The 21146-nt window shown below is 30.7% G+C and overlaps 1 protein-coding gene across 1 annotated transcript in view; it reads left to right on the top strand.

Annotated features, from left to right (window-relative positions):
* Window positions 1-1435: 1435 nt before the first annotated feature.
* Window positions 1436-21146, top strand: part of LOC113519060 (peroxidase) — a 38689-nt gene continuing 18978 nt past the window's right edge. Inside the window, exons 1-2 of the mRNA XM_052892609.1 lie at window positions 1436-1597; window positions 14687-14836. Of these exons, the coding sequence (XP_052748569.1) occupies window positions 1584-1597; window positions 14687-14836 (164 nt within the window). The 5' untranslated portion in view covers window positions 1436-1583. The remainder of the gene's footprint in view (window positions 1598-14686; window positions 14837-21146) is intronic.

The following is a 21146-nucleotide window of genomic DNA, read 5'->3' as shown; positions in this document are numbered from 1 at the left end:
ATATCATAAAGGATGTAAATGTATAATTAAATTAATTAAAATTTGAATAACGTTATTTTATTTCTCACACGTTATAGCTGTCGTTTCGTATTCGTTATAATGCTTAAGTGTATGAGACAATAGTACTCTGAATAATAAATTTTGAAAAACTTTACTTCCGACTTCTACTCGATGAGATTCGAACCCACATTTCACTGCTCTTCGTGTCGAGTATATTCTTATTGCAAGAGGCGACTAAAGACTAAATTCAAGGGATGGGCAGCAGCGCCCCCTTTAAAACATCACCAAAGCCTAACTGCGTTTACCAACACACTTGCATAGCATGGCAATTAATTTTTTTTTATTTTATTATCAATAAAAATACAAAGTTACAGAAATTATGTTACATTAGCATTCAGAAACCACGTAGGTTTATATTAATACTAAATACATTCAAATTATTTAAATTGTATTAAAACCATGCAAGAAGTATCGTTTTAATTTATACCTGATGTTGCTAATAATGTTATCTCGTACATCGGTGGGTACTTGCGACACCTTATGGAATACGCTTGTGTTCAGCAGTGGACAGTTGATGGCTGATATGACGTTATAATTGACACCATGGAAGGATATTTATTTATTTATTCCTTATTGACCACATTACAAAAAAATTTTGATACAAAAGGCAGACTTCATGAATGTCAGGTGGTAAATCTTTTAATTACTTTTATCAATATCATTACGATTTTAAGGAATATAGCAGCATATTACGCTATTGTTTCGCATCTCTAATATGAACGTGCCATACTTTCCGAATTATATATGCAAGAGAGCACCATCGTTCTGACGTCACACATTATTATGAACACAATACTCGCCTTTCTCTCGGTTGCATACAATTCGCTACATATTGACACTTATTCTTTAATTGCACATTAACTTAAAAAATGTGTTGGAAATATATGATTTAAATTTAAACATTAGGTATAATTATAAGTATAAATAAATATAGATTAGTAAGTGGTGATGATAGTATTTCATTTCACAAAACTTTAAAAAACCTTTATGACGCGTTTATAGACAATTTATTCTCAGTAAATTAAATCATGGGTTCGATTCTTGGGCAAGTCATTTTAGAATTTTTTTAATTAATTTGAATTAACTTTACGTATGTAACACATTACTAGATCTACGAGTATTTTAATAACATACATTTATTTTTTGAGACTAGTATTGTTCAATCGTAATTACTAGACATTTACCAGAGACTACTTAGGTAACAGTCGACTTGTAAATGAACCATCTAAATGGAAACAGCTTAAAAGATTACTAGATCGACTCTTGAGACATGAATGGCCGTCTTGCGTCCAGTGGTCGTCATCTCGATTACTTTCGACGCCGGCGCAGCCTTCGACGCGCCTCGGTCGTCAACAATCCGCAGTGCACACTCCGGCGCACCGCCGCTAGCACGCAAACAAAGCTTCCAAGCCTTAACAAATGACTGCAAGTTGGTAACTGAACTTATTTGTGTTAGATATTGTGCTCATGCTAATAGTGATCTAGTGAAGATACGACTTGTGATCAGTGAGGAGTGATCGACTATGATGATATCAAGGTAATAAAAGTTTATTACTAAGTAATTTGGTGATTGTAAAAAATGAGCTTTAGTAAATTTTGGAAAACTAAATTTGCACATTAGATTTCCTTTAAATACGAAAGCATATAAATAAATATTTAGTGTAAATAATAATTTACACAGAAAAAATAGATAAACGAACGACAAAAACACGTAAAGCAACATGTTACTGAGCGCCTGAATTTCATGCACGAGTATCACGTTGATGTCTTTTCTGAACACGACGTAGCTGCTACGCGCGGTAGCTACAGTTCGCGTAGCAACGTCTACGTTCATATCCTTGATATACATATTTTATCTTTTATATATTTATTACAAATTTTACCAAATTTTATATTTTCATTTTAAAATTTAAAGTATTTCTTGGTAAATCCTTAAGTAAAAACTACTGTCTTAAAAAGTACGTCGCAAATAAATAATATAATATTCATTTATTTAAATTTATTATTATTTTAATAGTTTGAATTAGACTAGCTCTAGCCTCTAGATTTTAACCTTCTGCTATAAATAAAAAGTCAATGTAATTCCTAGTATGGATTCTGTTAATAACTTTATGTGTGTATGTTGTAGTACTTCAATATTTTATTATTTCCCCTGATTCTAATCACTATTACATAGAAATTATAATTTATAATGGGGAAAAGGATAAGCTATAATGTTTTTGACAATGATGTCTCTTATATCATATGTAGATCTGTTAAGGTACATACACACCTTTTTTCCCATTTACTCCTATACATAATCGTTAGGAGAAACTTCAACTTTGTAATTAAATTAATGACAAAGTTGGTATACTTTCACAATTAATCATTCAAATTAATAACGTATTATATCATATATTAATGATGATGACTTAACTGTACCGTACCATGGTATTGACATGTGGATTTAAAATATTAGAAAAGCAACTGGAACGAAATTACGCCGCTTCGAACGCGGAACGAATTTTTGATTTGCATAAGTAACCATTTTTTAAGGTGGATTCAGACCAACCCATCGATTACATATTTATCCACTTTATTGGAAATTAGTTGATTTTTGCAGCTTCGTCTGAATAGGATTAGCACTTCGATTATTCTGTTTTATGAAGGTACAGAAAACATTCTTTATTTCTTACCAGAACTATACTTATGATTAGTTTTATATTTAATGTATATCGTATTTTATATATTTATTATGTATTGGTTTATATAATATATGCTATTATAAATACTTAGATGTATGTATAGTATGAATATGATTATTTGCATATGTTTTATTACCATGAGCGTTTTTTATTAGATACACTTCTTGGGCCAAATAACTACCGTCTATTTCTTTTCTTTCTATTTATTATTTTTCCCCAAACAAACTTTCAACCTTTTACACTTCCTCCAACTTTTATTTTCACGAGAAAAAGTATCTTAAGTCCTTCTCTAACGTCCAATCCATCTCATTACTACAATGTATCAAAATTTATGGTTTGAACGTAAATACGTTACAGACAAACAAAGAAACAATTACTAGTATGTATATGGATATTGTAAGAGAATTTTAACACCATTCTTTAGTAGCTCGTCTGCATTCGTAAACAATTTTGAAAGTTGTTCATTTGGTCAAAACTTATATATATGTATGTATATATTGTATAATTCTAGTATTTGTTCCATGTTTTTATTCTGTTTGAAGAAATCCGCCTACAATTTACTATTTTTTTACTACAAATTCACCATACGATGATACATCCCGTGGCGTTTTTTGGATGAATAAGGGCAAATACTATTATATATATCCAGAGCATAGTTTATCTATATAATAAGTTTCATTCGAATCCATTTAAATTGTTTAGGGTGTTTGTGTTAATAAATTTGAAATTTATACTACTAACGTCGTGTACGTTCTAATAAATTCCCATTATTTTCAGTTTATTTTCAGTTTGTTTTCAATCGGACTATTTATTGAATGAACTTGTCTAATTTATTCCGGGCATTGTATTTTTCTTGCTAATGGGTAAAATATTTGTTTTTAATTATAGCAATAAAAGACAGTCATTTTAATTTATTTTCACTCTTATGCTAATTAATTTAAATAATAGTGCTGTGGTCTCGAGCAATTTTATCTATATTGATACAATAGTCCCCAATTTTTATTTAGCCATTCACGATATACAAAAGGCGTCGAACCACTGGTTGTTCCTTACACTGTGTTAAATCTATACAGCCGGTAAAAATACTATTCTATTACTTTTAATTCGTCTGGCGAACCGTTATTTTAATGTTAAAAATTATCTCTTTTAATTTCAATTTCTCTATCGTCGTCATATGATTCGTTATCTGTCCACTGTTTGACCTCCCCTATAGATTGTAACAAGGAACGATCTTGCATCACCACTTGCATCCACTGACTCCCTACAATTCATTTGAGGTCATCACACCATCTAGTGGGATGTCGTCTCACACTTCGTTTGCTTGTACTAAGTCGACACTTAAGAACTTCTTTTCCCCATTGGTTGGTAGTTTTCGATCTATGTGACCATGTCAATGTTTTCTCCATAAACAAACAAATATATACATACATTTGTTATTTTCGTTGTCTTCGTTTCACAATATGGAAGTTATTATGTAATTCGTGACAGATGAATTCCGATTGGTTTTTTAATAGAGCATTATGTAAACTAGTTTTTTTCTCTTTCCATATTTTTTCTATTATATCTCCGTATATGTAATTAAAATTTAATCGCGATAAATATTTTAGTTATCATCATCATCACCATATCACTGTTCACTATTGAACATAGGTCTTTCCCTATTAGGAGAGTTTTGCCAGTAGTTGTCGCTCTTTGTAAGCGGTTTGAATACGCAGTTAGGCTTTAATGACATGTTAAAAGGGACACTGGTGCCCATCTCTCGACCTTTAAGTTCCCTTAGTCACCTCTTAAGACACCCACGGAAAAAGAAGGGATGGTCTATTTTATACTGGAACCATACGGCAATCTCTTATATTATTCCAAACCATGCCTTGATATATTTACTTTGTTTAGGTATTTTCGAAGTAAATTTCTTTGTACTACATATATCTAGAAAAATAAAATATAGGTATACATTTATCAGTCGTCGTATACCCCTATGGGTACAAGTACAAGTACAAGCTCTGCTTAGTTTATATCTAAACTGCTTGCTTTGTGATGTAGTATGCAATGACGCATGCAGAGCTATTATTTTTTTTAATGTAACACATTACCTACATTTACAAACATTAAATGTGCGCAAAGAAACGATAATATTTAATGTATCCGCAATAAATCTTGATCTTATTTAGATAGAGACATACAACAATCTGAAAGCTGGAATGTATGGCGTTACGTAAAGAGCCAGTCTCGTCCTACTCGTTTATTCGAGCCAAAAATAGCCGAGAGCAAGTGAAATCGGACATTATTGTAACAAAATTGTACGCTATATATAAACGTAAGGATCGGACAATCTGTCCATTGAGATACTTTTTCGCAAAAATTACTTGAAATGATAGGAAGCGACTAAATTGGATTTCAAATACAGAAAATATGCTGACGATGTGTCACTCGTCAGCATATAATCAGAAACGTGGATCGACTGTTAATGAATAGCCATTTTGTTCACATTTTGTCGAGCATATTACAATCCAATGTGACAGGAGGCGAGCGTACCGCTGTTACTTGTATTAATTTATATAATTCACTGTGTTGTGACGTCTTGATGGAAATTTATTATATACCTACGCCTGAAGATAAAGTTTCGAAATCGGTCGCATATTTTACTAACTAATAATAAAAGCATTTTAATAAAGATAACAAAATACTTACAAGTATTTTGAATAATATTATAATATAATGAGTACATTTTTCTTATAACCTTATATCTATACTATAAGTGAATATACGAAAGCGTATAAATAAAATAAAATAAATAAATAATGTGAATTATTAATAAATTTGTTATCCTGTGAGCTCCATCTTAGACTTTCCACTTTCCATCAGATGAGATCGCATTCAATCGCGGGACCCTTCAAAAGTAAAAAAGTATAGTCAGATTAATTTGGTTTATTAACGGTAGTAATTTCCATCAGCGAAGAACTGGTTGGAAATTTAAATTGACATAATTCTTTTTAAAATTTATGTTTGTCTCTTTGTTACGTCATCAAGTGAAAACGATACGGTACGAAACAACATTTAAAAATCATGTATGTTAGCCCAACTTTAAAAAGAGTTTTTTATCAGAATTAATGAAGAAGTTTATTAAACACACTTTAAGCATCTCTACTGTATAAAGTACTATTAGCATTCTCCAAGCAAATAATCATATTATATTTAAATGTCTTTAAATAATAGTTTCACTACATTTTTTAAGAATCAATTTTGTATATCACGCAGATGAAGTCACGTACAATGGTAGAAAATTCATAAAATCCCGTTATGTTTTGCACACACTAACAACTTGAAATTATACGATAGACGTAAAGCAATAAATTATATCTATTGTTGTTGATTTTTATGCAAATTTGCAACGATAAAGATCATTGAGCCAGGTCCACTAATCTAGGATAAAAATATGGCAAGCGAAAATAAAATTCAGATATCTAAATATAATTTTATTATGGTTCCGTGCATAAAAATAAATTAACTTCTTAAGTATTTTAAATAAACAATGACATAAGTACACAGTTTATTTAACTAAAAGATAGTATCATAACCTTAACTCATTTAACCTTGGTAGTTGGTTGGTTGGTTTACTGCATATGTTTTTAGACATAAATATAAAATAAATTATCAAATAAATATATAATATGTTTTATTAGATAACCCTCAAATTGTAGCAGTAAATGGAGCTATAATGTAATTTAAAAACATTCTACTCAGATGTACGAATACAGACCATTTGCATAAAAATTAATTCCAGTATAAAGTAAAATTGTTACTACTTAAAAACATATACTAGAGTTTACTATATTATTCGTGGATCTCTGAATTCAGCAATTTTTAACATTTTGACAAGTTTAATGTATAGTCATTCGAAGTAAGTGTTCTTAAGCGCTTAGCCCATTATTGTAGACTATTTGAAAGTGAGAACATCCATCAGTTTGACGATAGATGGATTGTTATACATTACTCATGATTATTTCATAATGTATTGTTTTACGCGCTTACTACTACATTTATATTTGAATAATTTATTTTAGTAAAATGAAGATTTGTTTTTAATGCTCTATTGTATAGTAAAATTTAAAATTATCGGATGTAGAGATTTTAAGAACAGTACATACAATGGCGAATTTATGCCATAACATTTTTATTTTTGTCGTAAATATTAATATTGAAACATTAGATTTTATTAAGAAATACCTGCATTTACAATTAAGACTTGTTGCAACTGTTACTAATCGTGTTCTTCTGTGAATGTCGCGTAGAGATATAAACAGAAACATAGATATTAAAGAGTATACTGTGATGTCTCGTGTTTTGACATTTGTGAAAGCGCCGGTGTCATGTTCTCGTATCTAATAATTACTACCATAACCCGCCCTTCAAAATGAAGCACAGGCACGCAACAATGTTTTTTTGGTATCAGAAACACTAGTAGGACAGAAATAACCAAGCCATTCGTATAAAATCTCCCTCTGGTAAATCTAAAGTGTCATTTTTGTTAGTTTTTTTTTAATTCTATACAGTCAACTTTATTTAAAAATACTAATATTATTCGCAGTTAATACGTGAATGTATATATTTAGAAGCACGAAATATTTACACATCGATTTGTAATACTTGGAACGCAAAAATCCGAAAAATTTCAATGTTAAGCACTTGAAGGTTATTTAATTATGAAATAGTTGAACTGAATCTGTATTCTATACAGATGGGAAAAATATATATTTACCTTACCCAATCTCCCATTTACTGTTAGGCGTGCTTACGAAAACACACGACGCTCACAAGGTGATGTTTGTTTAAACAACTGCTAAGTAAATTTATATACACACATAACTATTCTTAATTTGTTGTTTTTATTCAAAAAATTATTATATTTTATCGTTTTTATGTCTTTATAAAAATAAATTAAGCAGTTTATTTAATTAGACACGTCGTCAAATGATTAAACAAATATTTTTCCCATATAATACAATATTGTATCTTGAACTTTACTATGTTTTTTTTATTAAATTTATTATTTATTAATAATATAAATAGATCTCTTAGCCACTCAAAACCATCAGTTTTAAGCAATATTTTACCTCTATAATTTCAAATTTTATTAATTACATTACACTAACCTAATTTAGTCATTAATAATCCCAGATAATTTGACACAAATCTCAAATAATAATGAATAGTCGAGATGAACTTTAACATCAAATTGAACGTAGTGAGGGGGTGATGATGTAACAATAATTCGCGCAGCGCATCGCACTCTACCGTCTGTCGACTGACCACTTGCATAATAGACGCCACGAGATCAGTAAACGCCGATAGCATATATTATTTAAAGTTTACTACCGTAGGTAGTTTTATTTCACACTTTTATAACCTGTTCAATACCTGTCATGAAACCAAATTAGGTATAACGATAAACACATTCGACAATTATAAATATAAAACCAAAAGAATATACTTGACTGTTCTGTAACATAATTTTTTTTTTATTTTTAAATAGGTATATTTAAAAATAAAAAATAAAAGATTTTAAGAACTCTATCTTTAATAATTAATCACATTTTGTTTCTCATATATCACTAACTTATAATTCACATTCTATTAACTTAAACTATAGAATTTTGTGTCGTTGTGTTTACGAAAAGTTCTCAGGCACTTGCGTTTGTGATTATATGTTACATCGCCATAGTACGGCCACTAGGGCGAGTTACACAACATTATAAATATATTTAAATGAAATTTCCGAAGGTTCTTCTGCATCGCGTTGCAAAATAATATATATGCCGGGTATTAGGTACTCATAGTCATTAAGTATTCAAACAATTATTGAACCAAGGGGCTGGACCGATGTGGAGGTCAAATTTCGTAAAAAGTAATTATATAATTAATATTCGCAACTGCGGAACGTGTGTGTGAACCTCGAAGCTATATTCTTGCGTTTTAGCACACACCTTAGTTAATTACGATTAGGCATTCAAAAGATGTAGATTAAGAATAATGGCGTGTTGAAAGTTAGTGAAACTAAAACAACAATTATTGATAATTAGGTAATACGAATATATTCTCACATTGCATAACGCTGTTTATTTTTTGCATGAAGCAATAATCCCTCTAATAATCCCTAAATAATCTAAAATCCCTACTTTTATAATATGTATCCAATATGATATTAAATAGTGCGCAAAAGAGGGCCTACTTTTACTCTGGCCAGTGAATTTGGTATATAGTTTTATTTTGCCAGAGGAAAACCTTGTACAAAAGTCGTTTGCTTGGGCATCTCTGTCCCATTCGTGTTTCAACCGTGAAGCAGTTGTATTTCAGTTTGAAGGGTGGTCTATGGCAGTGAATTTACAGGGTATAGAGGAATAATACTTGAGTCCTCAGAAATGGCAACGCATGGGGAGTATCATGGGCGAAACATTATACTTTATTATATCCAAGGTACTGCTCATGTCTATAGACGACGGTTACCACTTTCCATCAGGTAGGTCGTCAGCTTGTTTTCCGTTGTGAGTTGCATAAAATATTTTTTTTCTCCTGCTATATATTGTTACGTTTAGGTTCTGTTAGTCATTTCTTAAGATATTCTGTTGATAGAAATGTATGGTAGAACATTGTATTCTTATTTCATCACACACATTATATAGTAATAATAATAAAATACTACATACCTAGTTTTATTTCGTCTTATCAGTTTTCTATAAAAATTAATAACTTAGACCTGATGATATACATTTCAGATTTCGCCCAACTAGCTGTTTAAATATCAAATGTTCCGTTCCCGCCTAAGCTGCGGACAATTATTTGTTAACAGATGTCTATATGTGGTAAAAGTGTGTGGGAAAGTTTCTAACACCAGCGCAGTTTCGGTTATATGTTGTGGAATTGTTAGAATATTATCATTGATTTTACTTAATTTTTTAATTAAAAAAAAAATATAAATAAGAATATCGCAAAGGTCCGCGACATTAATAAATAAATTAAGCTAATGATATGCTGGATTACCATTCTCATTTCATAAAAGCAATTCTTGTCGTTTAAGAGAATTAAAGGAGAAGTTATTTGACTGTATTATCCGTATATTTTATAATTACTATTATTTAACGTGTTACAAACGTAATTGCAACGCAATGTGTTTTATAAGTTTACCTCGATATTTGTTGCTGTTCGTACTTGTAATGTGAACTTGACCAACTTTTTAAATGTTTTTAACTTATAGTAAGTGCCTGCGTATATCTTTCTCAATATAAAAACAAGCTCTCATACTCTTCGTATCAGTGAAAGGATTAACGATAAATTGTGATATTTATTAAAGCGAGGCTAGCAAGTATTTCATCGTAGCAATTAGCGGAAACAATTATTTCCACATACGAGTTGGCACGATTCGTCACCAATATTCTTATTAATTTGCAACATAAAATCATATCGTCCGGTATCTAATGTTTATATTGCATAATTAAACGTCGACCGTGGGTCGTCTATTAGTTCTAGAAAAGACGGAAACGGACTTCGTAACGATATTTTGTTATATATATATATATATATATATATATATATATATATATATATATATATATATATATATATATATATATATATATATTATTTATTTATTTATTTATTTATTTATTTATTTATTTATTTATTTATTTATTTATATGTTTTACACATTTTATGTGTAAAATATACGTACGTAAACTCGTACATAGATATCACTGTATAAAATATTATGTCTATTATGTTATTGCTCATGGTAACAGAACAAGAAGTTATACCAGAGGAAGACTTTGTACAAAAGTCGTTTGCTTGGGCAGCTCTGTCCCATTCGTGTTTCTACCGTAAAGCAGTTGTATTTGCATGGCTGTGTTTCAGTTTAAAGGGTGGGATATGGCAGTGAACTTACAGGGTACAGAGGAATAACACTTAAGTCCCAGGCAACGCATAGGCGGTATCATGGGCGAAACAATATACTCTGTTATGTCCATGGTACTGCTCATGTCTATAAGCGACGGTTACCATTTTCCATCAGGTGAAATGTCAGCTTGTTTTCCATTCTAAGTTGCATAAAAAAAAGATATTTCACGTCTATCCTAATAAAGTGCAGTGTGTATATAGCCTTAAAAATATCTTATATATTAAGATATTCCTAGTAAATACTATAGTATTAGGAATTGTGTTAAAAATATGTACAGTAAGCCATATTCTCCTCTTGAGGAGAGAGTCTTGGTGAAGAGTGTAATAATATCCTGTTAATTAATTTCTGAATGACAAATGAATTCTACCAATATAATTGTGATATAATTCCATTAAACTTTAGTTTTAACCTTTAATATTGACATTTCTTTTAATATTTATTAAATTTAACATTAATATAATTAAAAAAATTTCGTCACTAACTAGAAAATTGTGTTGTTCTCATAATAAATCAATTGCTTTTAAATATTTGTACACTAGAAACAACGGAATACGATATGACATTATTTACTTATTATAATAGTCAACTTATTGTACTATTTTCTAACAAATTAACAAATTGTTATCATTATTTATTAACAATAGCACATGATGTCTTTTTAATCAGATCCACAATTAATTTTACAATCTTCGATAATAAAAAAATAAATCAGGTACTGACTTCAAGAGTTTTATACCTTATCCAAGTACTGAATAATTTAAGTTTATGTTAAAAAAATATTTATCGCAGTAAAATAATATTATATCATTTCATTATTATAGTAAACTAAATGAACTGCCTATATGGCTAATTTAATTTTATAATCAGATCAAGTTCACAATTGTAACGTATTATATTATGTATTACAAAATAGGAAGTTGTTCAGCCAGATTGTTGATACCGTAAATTGAATAACAAGAAGTTTAAATAATTATACATTTCTCACATCATTTATGAAGAAAGATTTTACATACTATGATTATATAAATATCTCACTATAGTTATTATAATTAATTATCCTATTCGAAAGTTTGTAAGAAAGGGTAGATAGATGGATATTTGTTACTCTTTCAAGCAAAAACTGCTGAACAGATTTGAATGAAATTTGGTACACAGATAGATTTTATGTATGAGGTTCTTCAAAAATGGTATATTATGGATTCATCAGTGATACCCCTAGTTTTGTAGGCATCCATAGGCTGTAATAACAGTTTACCATCAGACGGACTTTACATTTGTTTGTCACCTATATATATATAGATTGTGTACTAATTTAGCACATACTACAGTATATATAATAATTTACGCAGGCGAAGCCGCGAGGTACAAGTAGTCTAAAATATTTTATGTATACACGTATCAAACTGTAATCATATAGGTTTAAGGTACTTACATTCTGTGCAATATCCCGAGGCAATTTTATAGGTATTCGTTACTGTTAGTAAATCAACAATTTATAGATTTCTCGTGTTTCAAATAAATCACTAAGGGCCTTACCTCATACGTCTTTGATACCAGTGAGCTAATAAATAACCTAAAGTGCCAATTTTGTAAATAGAATGTGTTATAAAATCCTTTTTTGTAGCAAATGATTGAGTAATCACCTATGAAGCTATGTTGAATGAGATTTTATGACATGTGAATTATATATAGTCACCATAACAGTATAATATATTACAATTTTTATATACTAATAAACACAGTTTTTTTAGAGATAACAAAACGTTTGATATCTGTCAAGGTCAAACTCATGATTTAGTCCTGAACCACCAAGTCATGAAGATTTCTTAATATTATCAACTGTAGTGAATCCAGCCATTTGTATGCTATCGTTCTCTTTAGAAGAAAAAAGATTCAACGCCCCCTAATTTCTTTATAAGTAATATAAAATAATACTTTTTAAGCTACTTGATATTGTTTCCAATTCTTAATGAATTTTGTAATTTAAAACAATTTTTTTTTCCTGTTTTTTTATGCAACTTAGAATGGCAAACAAGCTGCCAGTCCTCCTGAAGAAAGTAGTAACTGTCATAAACAGTACCAGAACAGATTTATTGAATGAAGTTTTCCGGGGATATAATGTTAGTCTGATATAATGTTAGTCCTATAATATAACCACTGCTTCCTTATCCGTGGATTAAGAGGCGACTAAGGGAACTTAACGGTCGAGGGATGGGCAGCAGCGCCCCTCTTAAAACATCAAAATCAAAGCCTAACTGCGGTTGCTAACTCACCTCCCAAGCGTGGTAACTAACAAAACCCCTCAATACGGAGAGTCCTATGTTCAGCCTTGGACAATTAACGGCTATTATGATTGGTATAGTATAACAGGCTTGAAAACATATTAATATCTATTCTAGTGATCACTGTTCTGTTATTATTGATACGCCATTAGGTATTCTATGCGTAAAACTCGTAATAATAAGCTCGGTCGCTGTAAAAGCTGCATTTACGAAACACCACTTGAGTTCTAGGAGTGTTCTACTTAGTTACGAATTACGGAATTGTACCTACCTGATATTTTGAAATGCAGCTAACCATTAAATACATATATGGTTTGTGCACGTTCCTATATGAAACACAGCCTTTATGTGACAAATATGAATAGATTAAGTTACTAGGTACATACAATGTTCACTAGAAAACAATGAACACTCTTTTATGTAAATATTTTTTATGCAACTTAGAAAGGTAAACAAGCTGACAGCCCACCTATTGGAAAGTGGTCACACAAATTGAAACTTAATAATGAAAAATTGATTATGTGCTGATTTTCATCAACGTACAACTCGCCACAAACTAAAGTTCCATCCCAAACATTTAGATGAGTGCCCACCGTGCGTTTTTCGAGTCACTTTATTCCACGCACAACTCACACAACATTTTGCAATCAACTTCCAGTAGTAGTAAAATTTCTGGTGTTGCGGATGCTCATGAGCGGTGGTAGTCACTTACCATTAGGTGAGCCGTAAGCTTGTTTGCCTTCTGTGTTATAAAGACAATAAGAAAATATAAAAGATAATATTATTTCTAATTATATACGTTTCTAATTTAGAGTACAATAAATAAAATCATACTAGAAAGACAAACATATAGAAAAATATACTAGAAAGATAAATCGGACTGGATTGATCTTTTTTATTTTTTTTCCACACTTTATATGAAATATTAGCATGACTATAAAATGTCATCGTCTTTATCCCATTCTTTTGTATCGCTGTAGTATGCTTTCTTTCTGTCATTAATACCTAGATATGTCTAGAATAACTTAGTTTATTAAAAAAATATATTCTAAGATATAACCCGAAGTGTACGAAATTTCATTCTAATCAATTTCGTAGTAGCGCGATTAAGTAATAAACATCCGTCCTGACAAATTTTTACATTTATAATACGAGTACCTATATAATATTATTATAAAGGCTATTATAGTTTTTAATTCATATTTTCGTTTGTTTATTTTCCAATAATTTGCCATATTTAAACAATTAACTTTATTTTTACATAATATATAAAATAATTTATTAACTACATTGCCTTTATAAGTACAGTATTCGAAAGCTGATGTTCCACCTACCACTCCTAAAAATGCGTAGCCGTCAGTTATTTTGGAATGTTTACGAAAACTAACGCCAATGTATTGACCTAGATTAAAACGTGCGATCATCATATCCATTTAATATAATAGTACAATTAAGTATATGTACATCACAACAATATTTTTACCATATCTATATGACAATGGTGCCAAATAAACATACGACTATTTATTATTTTATATTTGATTGTCAACGGTCACTGTATGAATTATTGTCCATGGTACTGCCCATGTCTATAGGTGACGGTTACCACTTTCCATCAGGTGGGCCGTCAGCTTGTTTACCATTCTAAGTTAAATACAAAAAAAGATAATTTTGCACATTAAACTATATTTATTTATGTATTGTTGTTTCAGAGCGCTACTCATAGCGCTGTGTTGCGCATACGCAACGTCATTGACTCCACTCTCAGCCGCCGGCGATGATAACGACTGCGCTCTATACCTGAGCGGACCGGGCCGCACATCCGCCTACGACTACAGCCTCAACCTGCTCAAGGGCAACTTGTGAGTACCATTACCAACCTATACCACCGTAAAGCAATACTCTAATTAATCCAAATGGACATAAATGTTATATTTTATTTTACTAGTTATGAATAACTTGTACAGACAACCATTGTTTTATTATCAACCGAGTCCATTTTTTATTGTAATATCAACTATCCTACCTTTAAAGTTGAAGCAAACAATACATATTTATGAAATTTCATTAAAACTGGTTAAGCGGTTTCGGAGATTAGCGTGAACGAACATCGAGATTTTTATATAACAAAGAAGAGAGCACACTTAACGTTGTATTTGCTACCTATAAATGTAAATACCAGAAAATTCGTATTGTATCAGCCGTTAAATGTCCACTGCTGTTTAGTTCCGAATACTAAAATGTTTCTTCTGTATTAGTGATTGGTCTGGTTTACGTATCCCTCGTGAGTATATGTATTATAATACATAAAATGTGAGTAAACAAGTGAATACATAAACTCTAAATCTAATGCAAACATTACTTTAGGCATGAAATTTAGAACTCGATAAACATTTGATGCATATTCGACTAATGAATATGTAAATCGAAACCTTATTAGCAGCCGTTTAAATGATCTTTTCCCATATATGAACATTTTTTAAAAATTGTATATAATTTCTTTTATTATTATTATTTTAGCCGTTAACTGTCCACTGCTGAACAAAAGCCTTCTCCATAAGGAGAGTTTTCTAGTAGTTGCCATGCTTGGCAGGCATGTTGGCAACTGCAGTTAGGCTTCTAGAGATGTTTTAACTGGAACGCTGCTGCCCATACCTCGCCCTCTCTTAGTCGCCTTTAACGACACCCACAGGAAACGTAGGGGTGACCCATTCTATGCCGGGGCACACACGGCATATATAGTTTCTTTAGAAGTTACTACAAACCCTCCACACAACCATATACTACAGTCATCATAACTTTATATTCCTTCCATATATTATTTTCTTTTATAACTTTTTCAATTTTGCATTTATAAACGCTTGTATTGAGTCAAACATTCCTCACAGACGCTAGATGGATCTTAAATTAATTCAGCATATATTCACACTGCGAATGTTTGCTAACGTCAACTTATTAGGTATTTAAACATATATTTGAACGTGGTCAAGTTTATACAAACATTGGCATATAAACAACCTGAAATATGCAACCCAGATACCCAATATTATAATTTTAATAGTACTAAACTTATACGATGATTAAAAGAACGGAAACAGAAAAAAAAATATGATATGCGTTTAATAAGTGCTAAACCTAATAATCTTAAAAATGATAATATTGATGAAATTGTTTTTAACAAAAGTATGTTTTTATTCACATCCAATATTTTATGATTATGTGACTTTTACATAGATAGGTGTAAAACTAATATTGTAGATTCTTTATTTCTTATAAAATATCAGACATACAGCTGGAACATAACAGAACAATAGCAGCGTACTTTAGCGATGGGCCCTAACTTTAAGACACGCCACGGATATGCGGCCCGTTTCATTTCATTCGCGAGACCTTATGGTCCGTTACAACTAGGGTAATCACGTTTTGTTAAATGTAGAATTAACAAAACGTGATTACCTTATTTTAGCCTGTTAACTTTACAATAAGATATTTTAAAATTTACTAATTTACATAATATTATAAATAGGCAAAGAAATATTTTGCATTAAACGAGCAGAGTTAAAAGCACTGATTTTTATTTTTTCTTTTATTAATTTAAAAAAAGGAGTTTTTTTTATAGTAAATTGATTTGACGTATTATTTTTTACATTAAATACTTTAGCAAATTTTACAACTTTTTTTTATTTTAAAGGCTTATTTTTAGAAACCTAAAATATAGGTAATTCTAAATAGAATTAAAATAATTACTTCTACTATAAAAAACATAAAATTGTCAGCATGGCTATAAAACATTGGAGCATAAACTTAATGACCATAAATAAGCTATTATTATTTTAGTACTTATAATTTACTATAACTAAGAAGTTAGTGAATTTTGATACGTCTTAAGTGTGGTAACCCTAGTAAACGTCCAATGTCAACCGGTCGAGTGCGCGGGAGTATTGGGATCGACGTCTTTCACACAGTCACCGTTGCGTCACAGACGCCTGCGCCGCGCTGCGCCGGCGCGACTTTGCCTAGCCACCATACCGCTGCAAACTTGACACACTTCCGCGGCACACTTCACACTTACCGACATGGTCGTCTCTATTAATTACCGAGAAGTGTTAACTTACCTTTGTTACTATTTATAGAGAGCACATGCCAGGAAATACTATTTGAATTTAATACCGTATGTTATTTACCGTATTGATAGTGAACGAACAGAAAGGTGTTGCCAAAAATAATTATATATAGTCTGTCAAATAGTTACAAGTTTTCCGTTACAATCCACTAGTATACGAGTACAACTAAGTAGGTAGCAATAGTAGGTGACCGTCTTATAGACATTCCATACATTAAAAATCTAATATGTTTGTCTTATTAAATTGTGCAACTTCATTAGATATTCATCAAGATTAAACGATTGCTGTACAATTTAAATATGTTTTCTTTATAAATAATATCAAACATCCTTCAACATGAAACCTGTGTACCACAAATAATAATAAAAAATAATAATAACAAAAAAATATTATTACTTTTGACAACCTGTTTTAATGTATATTGCATAAATTTATTATTACATAATAAAAATTAGTGAAGAAACAGGGCTACCTCAAGCATATTCTGCACAAGACTACAAAAATCAAACACTACGTAAATATTGACATTTATGATACTAAAATTGTATTCTCGTGAAAGTCGATTAGTGACCAACCTTTAATCTTTTATTGTTCATAAAAAATTTAAATGAAATATTTAAAATGAAAGAGCCACAATATATACCACATGGAGTGTGTAGCTTGTATGGAGTGCACATAAATATATTTATATAATCCAATTAGCCAACCTCAATCATTATTTATTTATTTATTTCTTTTATACTTTATTGCACCAAGTAAACAGAGAAATAACAAATATAGTAAATATTAATAAGAAGTGATACAAAAGGCGGCCTTATCGCTAAGCAATCTCTTCCAGACATTCCGTCCATTGCTGGACATAAGTCTCATCATCACCACCTCAGTCATTATCCGTCCATTGCTGAACATAAGGCTCTCCCATAGATTATTTGGGGAGGTTTGCCAGTAGTTGCCACGCTTGGCAGGTGCATTGGCAACTACAGTCAGGCCTTAGTAATGTTTTAAGAAAGACTCTGCTGTCCATCCCTCGAACATAAGTCGCCTCTTATGACACCCACGGGAAATGAAGTGTAGCCTATTTTATACCAGGACTTACATATCAACCAACTTGTCTAATGATATTTAATTATCTTATTTATTGCCTACTAATTATTTATGTCTTAATACCGCAAATTTAGAAAATGAATAATCTCTCATCCTGATTACAATAAAATAATGCTATCGTAATATTACGTTGGCATTATTTTATCTGTTCTCCGAAACTTTATTCCCTAATGGTAGTAGATTATAAAGTGACCCCAAATATGTTGTAATACTGTGGTATCAACAATTGCTTTCATCTCTGAGCACGCATCGAGTTAAGCAATGGCGGCATCGAGGAATACACGTTCACTTTCAAAAATCCTTTCGCTAGATCATTATTATGATACACTACACCAGTATCAGTATTAAACTATTATGCATTAACAGCGTTTATAAAATTAAATATTTTACTTCAATTTAAAGCTTTGATATATATTTTTTAACTTAAGAGTTTCCTCTTGCCAGAATAGTTATTTCATACATTCTCCTCCATCCAGCTCTATCCCAAACTATATTCTTCATCTCTCGATATGACACCTAGTCTTTGCTTTGTCTAGTGTTTCTTGGTTTTCCTCTTCCCTTTTGCTCTTTATCTTTCCTTCTAGGATGTTCTTTATTTTAAATCAATAAGCGATTCTGTTTCACTTTACATCTGGTATGAGAAATTAGGTGTTAAAATTTCGAACTTGGAATTATGTGTATTCTTTGGTCTAGCTTTAATCCCGGATACAGGATTAGGTTTCCTGTATTTCTTCCACTTCTATATTACCTCATCTTGTCCATCTATCTTAAACAAGGTATTAACTTGCAAGTCAGAGTATCTAACCAACGCTTTTTGAACCGCACTCGTAATCTAGTACTATCAAGTTAGACCATTTTATGTTGGCAATCAAAATAATATGCTAATTCTCATAAAATATTTGTATTGTACAAGTTGTTTTAATTACATAATAACTTACATAAATGCAAGTTTCAGCGGGAATTCCAATGAAAAATTAAAAAGTCTCACAAGATGGAGACACATTGAGAAACTCTCAGGTACAAAAGGGATATGATGTAAAACTATTAACATAAAACTATAAACAGTATGTTTTTGATATTTTATTTAGTTATAACATTCAGGTTACGTTCCGAACATGTCCCACTCAATAAATTTATCACCTACTATAATAAAATAGAAGACTTTTTACGTTTGTGGCGAATGTGATTGGAATCGCAATTTTTCACAGGAAATTTAAGACGTCCCAAATTTTTAAACATAACATGTTAAGTAAATAATTTATAATTGAAAATATTCCAAATCTCAAATGTGCATTTGCATTAAAAATTCCTAAAAGATGCCAATAAAAAAAGTTCTAACATAAGGGTTCCTCTTGTATTTTTTTAGTACGGAATCCTAAAAAATATCTGTACATCGACTAGTCATTTGACTTTTATATTAGTGGTATACGTAATCGTCGACAGCTGTTCTATTCCATTCGATAAAGTTCTAGCACGTCATCATTTTAAACAACTAACATAGATCAAAGGTTTAATGAAGTTATAACTAAGCCACTGCTGCTACTTTAAGTGTAAATTTTACTGTTTTAATGTACCTAATGACTTCTTTACTTGGCGCTACTTTAATTGTGTTCAATTTCATTATATGAACTATGCATTTTAACTTATTCATAAAGACTCATAAATCAATGCGATTTCATATTTATATTGACCATTCACGGTATTGAGTTCCATGGACTCGTTTAGAAATATTCGAAATAACGGTGCGACCCTCTATCGTTGTTTAATAAGAAACTCACGCGTGGTTGTCACGGCCGCATCTTGCTGTCATATAATAATGTGCACTACTAATACTCTGGTACAATTTATATCAATTAAAACTACATCGAAGATAAAGCAAAAAATAATACATATATTTCATATTCTACCTTACATGTATGTATAATTTCAAGTACTAAAATAAATTAGCAAAAGTCAATTTCGTTAACACAGATAGTAAAGTGTTATTCTGTGCTATCTACTACTTTCTAGAAATATTGATGTGGTCAAACCTGGTTAATTAACTCAGTCCACTACGTCGTACGTCTCTGTACGTACCTGCTGTTATTTATTTCAATACATCAATTGACCAGTAAGTGTCATCGTACATATTATGTATACTACGTTCACGTTTTTCAAAAGTGTATAATTGCAACTTTTCTTTGCTATATATACTTCATTCAACTAAAATTACGATTTTTTTAAAATGTTTACTACTAAACGCGTTCTAAAGAAACATGGAATTGGATTAACATAATTACATTTTATTGTAATTAACGTGGAGTAACATTAAATTTCATTATTCGCAAATTAATTAACATAATGCTCGTACGTAGATATATGTGTACAGAAATTTACATTCTACCCAACACAGCTGTGAAATGTGAATAAATCAGCGATAATTAATCATTCATTAATTAAGATTGTTTCCGTGTTTCGATATACTAGCTGAAGACGCACAAATAATGTTATGAGAGAATGTTCCTGCATCCGGCACCGGTGGGAACTAGACTTATTCGGTAATCTATATGACACAACTGATGATTGTATGAACCACTGAATTACAAGATAATATTCGACACATAACAACTTTGGTTTACAGATTTTTAAGATTTGTCCACTAAATTATAAAACATACGCTAATTTCTCGCGATAATTCATCTATTATACAATTGACAGACAATTAGCTGTACTTGCTCCGTAAAAAGCAAATTAGGTATAGATAGATATACTTAATGATTTTTATCGTACTTACCGTTCATGTTATATAATTTTCCTAAAGCCCTCTAGTACTACTGTACTAGAAATATAATTACGTACAGAATAATAATAAATCTCTTCGACTTGGCCTTTCCCCCTCATTTACGTAAAATAGAAACGTGAATTTATATATCCGGATTAAAGATATAATTTATATGCCTTTAAT

This window comes from Galleria mellonella, unplaced genomic scaffold, assembly GCF_026898425.1.
Source record: "Galleria mellonella isolate WM207_F2 unplaced genomic scaffold, CSIRO_AGI_GalMel_v1 utg159, whole genome shotgun sequence".
NCBI classification, from domain to species: domain Eukaryota; kingdom Metazoa; phylum Arthropoda; class Insecta; order Lepidoptera; family Pyralidae; genus Galleria; species Galleria mellonella.
Note: the sequence above shows the minus strand (reverse complement) of the source record. Positions and strands in the feature narration are given on the sequence as shown.